Genomic DNA, 8,544 nt, shown 5'->3' with positions numbered 1-8,544 from the left:
TCTTCCCTCAATATATATAGCTAATTTTTAATTATTATTACATTCTTTTATTCTTACTCATTAATTGTTTAGTTGCAATTCTTACAACTTTGTACTTCTTTGTTTCTAAAGTTTTCTCCGGGGGACTCGAAGACCGGAAATCCTTACACACACACACACACACACACACACACACACACACTCACTCACTCACTCACTCACACACACACACGTATTCAATAAGGTCGACGCAAGTCTCCAAAGGGCCTCAAAGAGGGGTCAGTTATGTGCTCACTTACACGAGCATATGCATCGCATCCATTATTCCCCCATCGTACATGAAAGCAAACACCTGTTCACGGTACGATTCAGGTACGTTTCTGTTGGTCGCCGCGGTCCCCCCTTCCTGACAATAGGGAGTTAGCCGAGTACCACTTCAGTCGCTTTGCACAACGGCTCCGTTTTGTAGTAAAGAGTTCTACAGCCCTACAGCACGGTAGTCGGAACCGAGTTTGATCCACATCCATCATGATAGTGCACGGAGTGTTAAGTGCGATGTACAGTGTGTACTAAAATTAGATCTCAGAAAGATGAAACGCCAAAAATAAATAAAACAAAATAAAATATTTAAGATAACAGTGAAATAAGAATTTTTAAAGAAAAAAGAGATTTGGAGAATAAAAGAGACTCTGGATAAATAATGATTTTTTAAAAATCGAATCAAATTATTATATGTGAACAATTATTATATGTGATATATTCATCAATTATTATATGTGAACATTAAAGTAAAAAGTTTAAGTAAAATGTGAATTTTATTTGAAGATATGACAAAATTGGCGATTTTTTATAAAAAAAAGATCTAATTGAATAAAATGTAGTTGATTCATATATTTGTAATAAAATTCAACAATTCATGCTTATGTTCGTTATATGTACAAAAAGACATGAATTATAAGACCGTCTAGCCACGCCGATCAATAAGGATTACTAAGGGTGTTATTCGTAGTCCTATGTGCTTCTTATTGTAAAGGGCGGTGGCTAAGTGAACAGTGGAGCAAGAGATCAACATTCAACAAGATTTATGTTATTAATAAACAACTAGTGCTGTGAGAGAAATCTGCTATCTTAGCAAATAATGGAGAATATAAATACATGAACCTGCGAGTTTTTTCCGAGTATATTTTGTGGTAAGTCTCTGTTATGTATATATCAATCTCAGATTTTATTTTCAAAATTACTTATTATACTTAATAAAACTTGCATTGTAGAGTAATCAAAAATAAATTATAATAATTAATAAAATAAAATGTAATTTGTTATATTATAATAAATTAAAATTACAAAGTATAGACAGTAGTTGTTGTTAATAAAAAATAAAAATTAATAAAAGTTAATACTTATATCATAAAAAACTAACCATGACTTTTACATTAATATTAATAGAAACACATTTTTAGAACAAAACATTTTTATATAAAAATCTCTTTTATTATTATTCGAATAGAACCCATTCTATTTTTTTAATTTAATAATTATATACTTTAAACAAATGTGAAAATAGTAAAAAGCATGCATGCTTTTATAAAAGTAAAAAATGTATATCTTGTATAATTTTTGTGTTCATATTTATTGCACGTTTTAATAACAAAAGATATGATGTAACACAATCGAGCACAATTGTGATATATTAATATTTAAATATTATTTTTAAGTCAAATATATCTTAAATATTATTAAATAAAGTATATTTATTGCACACGTACGATTGTTAATTTTGTAATAACAAAGTAATTAATCATAAACTTTGATAAAATAAAGTAATCAATACGAAGTTTTAGATCACTTGAACTGTCAATTTCTCAATATGGATACCCATAATATTTTTATACAGTTATCCAGTGAAACAGAGGCCGGAGGCCTTTACGCCGGTTGCCCATCGTGTTGCGTTTCAATTTACGGTTCGTGAATTTAAGCAGTACTGCGCCCCATATAACCGAAGTATCCGGCTATTTTCCGTATAAATTTCCTTGTTTGCAGGCATTTTCAGAGTAACTTATTTCAATATGCTACATTTTTGCATTTTAAAAATTATTTTTATTTCATCATTGTGTTACGTTAAATCTTACAGAGTGCAACAGAATTAATAAACAATTATGCAGTATATTTTAAACGAGAATAAAAAGCAATTAATATAAAAATAAAACATGTAAATGTAAATTTACAAATAATAAATAAAAGATAAATAATAATAAATATTATTGTATAAATTTAACTTTAGATTATTAGAGATATTCTGTCAATATAAATGTGAATATAAATGTAAAAAAAGAGAAAAATATATACGAAAATATTGCTTGTACAATTTGATGTTTTTTTATATTTAAAAATTTAAAATTATTTAAAACTGAATAGTTTTTCTCAAAATAAACTGTATTTATGATAATATTTATAATAATATAATAAACAATTATTAAATAATGTATTGAAAATTAAATATTAAATTATACTTAAAATTAAATATTATTTGGAACTGAAATATAAATATACAAAATGTGAAACATACATGTGAAATATAAATAAACGATAATTTATTTTTCTTATATATAAAATCAAATTGTTAGATAACATTATAAAACACTTTACATTCTTTTATTTTCCAATATCTATGTCTTATTAATATAATATTCTATGATTATAGAGTTAAAATTTGCATTTAAGTAATGAATATTTGTCTATATACAATCAGTCCATTCAACCACCAAGAATAATATCATAAATAGAAAAACGTAAAAGCAAACTTTCTCGCACTAACAAGCTTAAAGAAATCTTCCATTCTTGCTACTCAATTATAAAGAGAAACATCGTGTTAAAACTTTAGATGTTTAAAATGGTCATCAACTTCCCGACATGACGTCACGAAAGAAATGCGCTATTTGTACGGAAGGGGAAAGTGCAAGGTGTTAAGATCTGCCTCTGGCGATAATTCGCACGAGTCATTCTAGCCCTGATGAGACGCAGTCCTACATAGCCACAGTTCCACGTAATAAAAGAGTTTCTCTGCATGCTTTCTAACCACGCGTTATGCTCGCTATTGTAAACGCGTTTCGTCGACGAAGTGGTCGTTCGCCCAGTACTTATGTTCTTACATTCGTTTGCTAATACGATGACAAACTCGATTGTACGTTAACATCAAAGTTCTTATGTTTCATGGCATGTTCTTGCATCATTTTGTCGAGAATTAAAATGTTAGTGGAACATCTCGCACAAATTCTCCTGTTAGAACAATATTTATAAAATATATTATTTTTTTAAAGAATATTGTGTGTATAATATCTTCCCGTCAATAACATCAAAAAATCATCTATGAATCCTATTTTGTAATGTGTACTTTCAATTTTACGAATTTCACTTTGATCGAAGTTACATGTATGACTCAATAATTATTTTTTAATTTTGTATTATTATTTTCTTACAAAACGTAATATTTTTTCCTCAAAAACTTAAAACTTTAAATTGATTTTTAATCATTAAGTTTAAATTTAAACTTAAAAATCTATATTATTACAAATATATATAAAATAGAAGAAAGAATAGAAAATAATATAATAAAAAATGTGGATATAGTTACAACCTTATTATAATTTATGTAATATTTTTATACTTTCCCATTATTATGTCACATGTAATTTGCTATTGCATTATTAAGAGAAAATTAGATAATATAAATATCAACTGCGCAGATTGATCAATAAATTTATTAAAAACTATTTAATTACTAAATAAATTATTGCAATTTTTAATTAGATTATAGAATTGTATTATTTAATCAAATTTATATTTTATTTATATTTCTATAATTAAAAATTTTACGAAAGTCATATATATCTAAGACAAAATTTTCTCGCAAGATGAAATCCTCCTTGCCAAAGCAATAAAATCTTCGTAATGATTCCGAGAAGCTGGGTATGTAAGACATTTTGAACGCAGGAAACGTTATTTCCGCAGATACGATAAATCGAAATATCTTCTGGGAAATTTCGTTTCCACGATTCTTGAGAAAATTAAAGGAAACTCAGTTGTGCACAAAAGTGACGCGCTACATTGCTCAACATCCCTTATCTCTAATCCCTTTCCGTCATTGACTTTCTTTCTATTTTTCTTGCAGATGCATCTGTCGGCGAAATCGGTGGACGATGATCTTGAATTGCCATGGGACGAAACGTATTGAGGATCTTGCTGCTCCTCTGCTGCATGCTGCAACCGCATGTCGGACAATGTGAGTCTTCCTGCATCAAACCATTCTTCCTTTTCGTTATGTTCCCATAAGACTCTTCTAAGAAAAATCTTTTGAAAAATCTTTCAAGGGAATTTTATTAAACTTTAATCTTTTTCATCAAATGCAATATAGTTTTCGAGATAAAAATATTTTATTATTAAAAATTTGTTAAATTGCTAGCCAATTAATTCGTGATATTACTGCGATAGTTTAGTAGAGTTAGTGTTTTCAAGACCGAAAAGTCATTTCTGGGGACTACATACGTAATATATAAATTCACACAAGAATCACACAAACATTTAAGATCCAGTTAGATCGTTTAAAATTTTGATTTCTATAATTTGTGTTATTACACATCTGTGGTATATCCTATATAATATTATGGTATATCCTACATAATATTATATTATTTTAATATTATATTATTTTATTATTAAATAGATAAAATACAATTTTAAACAAATAAAATTAAAAAGTAATTGTACTTCGTTATCCTTCTTTTTCTATACCTTTTCCTTAAAGAATGTCAATGCAGTAATTGAATAAATGAATGAATTGGCATAAAAAATCGAAACATGTTTACAACTTATAAATTTTTTTTAAGTATGCAGCTATCTAAAACAGATTTTGCATTATATCACCTATTTCATTTTTCCCTTTACTTAATTTTTATATTTACTTTTTCAAATTGCAAATTGCATAAAAAACGCAATTTATATCTAATAAATCGACTTATAAGACTTGTATTAATCTTTGAGGATATTTTCGCGCACCATCGAACGTGCACTCCCTTTTGCTAGCGAGAAGTCCTCACCTATGCTAGAAAAGGAGTTTACGAAAGGCCAGCGCCGTAACGCTGCGCCGACGATACGCCATGAATTCGCGACCGGAACTCCGCTCCAGGGAAGCGCGCATATCTACCCTCTCGCATACGCGTTAAACAGCCCACGCGTATTCGTCTACGCATCCGATTCGCGTCCTTCCAGCGTCCGAATTCCCGCCGATCAACTGGTAAGAACGAGTAGATGACGCGATGTCCATTTAAGTCTTTGTTGAATTACTCAAATAATTTTTTAATAAAATTACCTTCCATCTTAATTGCAACGTATCTCATTACCGTAATAATGACATGAAAGTGTCCAATTAAGTCCATAATATAACATTAACCTGTAGCTACGTACAAAATCATTATTTTGAAAACCATTATAAAATCAATTCTTCCTGATTTTATTTTATTTTATTTTTATTATTTGTTATTTGCTTATTATTGAGACAAAAAGAATAACGATAAGCTCTTTGAACTAAAATGTTAAATTGTAATAAGTATATTTTTACTAAAACGACTATTTTGCTTATCAAGTGATTATGCGTAATTATAGCATTCAATACGCATAAAGCAAACTTGGAAATGTCCGACAGTGGCTATGGCAGTCAAACGAGGCGCAAAAGCGGCTATCATGATTTATGCCAGTATTAGACCAGCTAAAGCACTGTTGTTAGATAAACGGTCTCACCGCCCCTTCTATGCACTTTATGCATAGAAATATAATCATCATAATTTATCCACCTATTATACATAAGAAAATAATATACACATTCATGATAATAATCTAACTCCGTTAGATGTCACATATGTTTAGCAAATCTATATTCTCTACTTATTTATTATAACTTTTCTCTTTTGTTTTATTAATTTATTAACTTTTTTCTAAAAATATATCAATATAATATATAAATAATAATAATAATATTCTTTATTATTTAAAAATGTTATCAAAAAAGATATAAAAAAGAATTAGTTAACTAATTTACGTAAAACGTTTCATATTTTAAACAAAAAAATATATATATCTATATATGATAAATAGTCAATAAGCAATTTTACTTTTGCCTTCAAAAATCAAGATGGCATATATTAAAGTTACTCATCCACATGAAGTATTTCTTAAAAAGCATTAAAAATATTTTTATATTTGCGTATATAAAATTTTATTTGTAAATCTTCTGTATATATTTTATATTTTTAAAACAAAATATTTCATTTTTTTTAATTAAACAAGTGTTTTTACTTTAGATAATTTAGCTATGCTTCAGATTATAAAATTACGTTACTTACGGTAAACTTCAACGCGTTACGTTATAACGCAGGCTGGAATCCGTGTGCAAGATTGTTTGAAGTCATTAGAACAGATCTAATTAATAACTCAACAATGAGTATAAGCATTATCTGTCTTCGTGTTTAAAATAGTTATCTACTGTTACAAGCAATGAATAAAATACCACAGAGCTTTCTTGCACGTCATTTGTTAAAAGCACAAAAGTGCATGTTTTCTTGCTATTAAAGATCTTATAAAACAAACATCGTTATATGATAATACCGGTAATGTGATGCCTGTTTTATAAAATGGTCTTAAAGAAGACAAAGTAAGGAGATCTTTTTCATAATTATTTTAATACAACAAAACATCTAGAAATACTTATTTTATTATTTATATATATATATATATATATATATATATTCCCTTTTTTAAATTAATATTTTAATTTTTTAAAGAAATTATTTCATTCTTCTCTTAGATAAAATTATAAAATTTTGAAATACAACAAATGCTGTCGAAAATTTTTTATTTTTACGAATTTTTTTTAAACATTTTTTTTATTTATTATTAAATTATTATAAAAAATAAATCATACAACGTGATGTATAAATATTTTCATCAATGGCCTGTTCTTTGAATTCGTATTAATCTTACATATCGTTACACTCAAAATTTTTTTTACCAACCAAAGATGATTGTCCCACGGTCCTTCCATCATCACGAAACTTTTGTTCAACCCATTGAAAACCGGTTGTACGATTTCAACCGGAAACTCCGGTAACTTCAACGGCTCAACTAATTCAATAGCTACTATTTATTCAAGCAATATAAATTTTTTCGTGCAAGTTTACAGCATATTCAAACTAAAATACGTTCTAAAAAAATATATATACCATTTTATTAATTTATTATCTATTTTAAAGGAAAGATTTAACCCTTCGATACCACATACATAAATTTCGCGATGTATTATATAAATTTTGCAATATAAATTATGTAAAAAATATATATTAAAATAATTTTTTTTTCAATCGAAACGCCAGATATTAAGAAATATAATAATAATAAGTAAATATATGTTTATCATTAATGAAAAATTATAGCATATAAAATAAAAAAGAAATAGTCGAATATGCTATACTTATAGTAATCAAAGAGTTAAAAAAATATATGGAAGGATGATATGTGTTTGTATTGCATATAAAACAAAATATCATTAATAAATAATCATTAATAAAACAAAATATGTTATTACATAATAAACGTAATGTCTAAAGATTGCTTCTTATGAAAAGTAAATTTAAAATTAGAATTTAAATATATGATATTTCTATCGATGACTTTGCTTCCTTTTTCTTCGCTCTAGAAAGCAATTTCTTTTCTCAAACGCTATTAAGCGTTTCTTTCAACAATTTAACAATAGACTATGCTTCATTATACGTGTTAATAATCGTTCGACTTTTTCAGTGACTCGAGACCACAGAGACACGCGATGCTTTCTGGAGAACGGAGCCACTGCGGCGCATCTCTTTGTCAGAGAGGATCTGCCCGTCGGCGATACTGTGGGAATTCTCGGAGTGCTAGGTGATCCTGGCTCGAAAGGTGATATCGAGCTAAGTTTACAAGAGCATGACAGTCCCGTCGCATTCTCGCCATATTCAAAGAATTTAACTCTCATCAGACCGCTCGACAAAGAGGGTATTGAGGGACCAGCCAGTGTTTATATCAACGTTATCTGCGGAAAGAAACCTACTGCAGAATCGGTAGAATAATCTTTAGAAACGATTACATTAGAATTAAATATTAAAATAATGAAACAAATATTTTTAAATGCGATATTAATTTTGCTGTCTCCAGATTTTATGAAAAATTTTAGATTAAATTTTAGATTAATTAAATTTTAAGCTGAAAATATAAATTTTTTTTCCGTCTTTATTCCGATTATTTATCTTTATTTATATTATAAATTTTATTATAAATTTTATAATATAATTAGAAATATTTATAGAATATAAATATTTTCTTAGAAATGTTGAGTTTATATATATTTAATAGATTATGAAATTAATTATATGCAAGTTTAGTATTCTCATAATTCTTGAATTCTATTTAGAATATTTCTAAAAATATATATCTAGATATATATATATATATATATATATATATATATATATATAGTGTGTGTGT

General features: G+C 27.4%; 1 protein-coding gene across 1 annotated transcript in view; it reads left to right on the top strand.

Moving 5' to 3' along the window:
* Positions 1-4,191: 4,191 nt before the first annotated feature.
* LOC105620557 (protocadherin Fat 4) overlaps positions 4,192-8,544 on the top strand; it is a 12,076-nt gene continuing 7,723 nt past the window's right edge. The window contains 2 exon segments of the mRNA XM_012202052.1: positions 4,192-4,258; positions 7,834-8,120. Of these exon segments, the coding sequence (XP_012057442.1) occupies positions 4,192-4,258; positions 7,834-8,120 (354 nt within the window).

This window comes from Atta cephalotes, assembly GCF_000143395.1.
Source record: "Atta cephalotes unplaced genomic scaffold scaffold00002, whole genome shotgun sequence".
Taxonomy (NCBI): domain Eukaryota; kingdom Metazoa; phylum Arthropoda; class Insecta; order Hymenoptera; family Formicidae; genus Atta; species Atta cephalotes.
The sequence above is the reverse complement of the archived record's forward strand: the minus strand, read 5'-3'. Positions and strand labels throughout refer to the sequence as shown.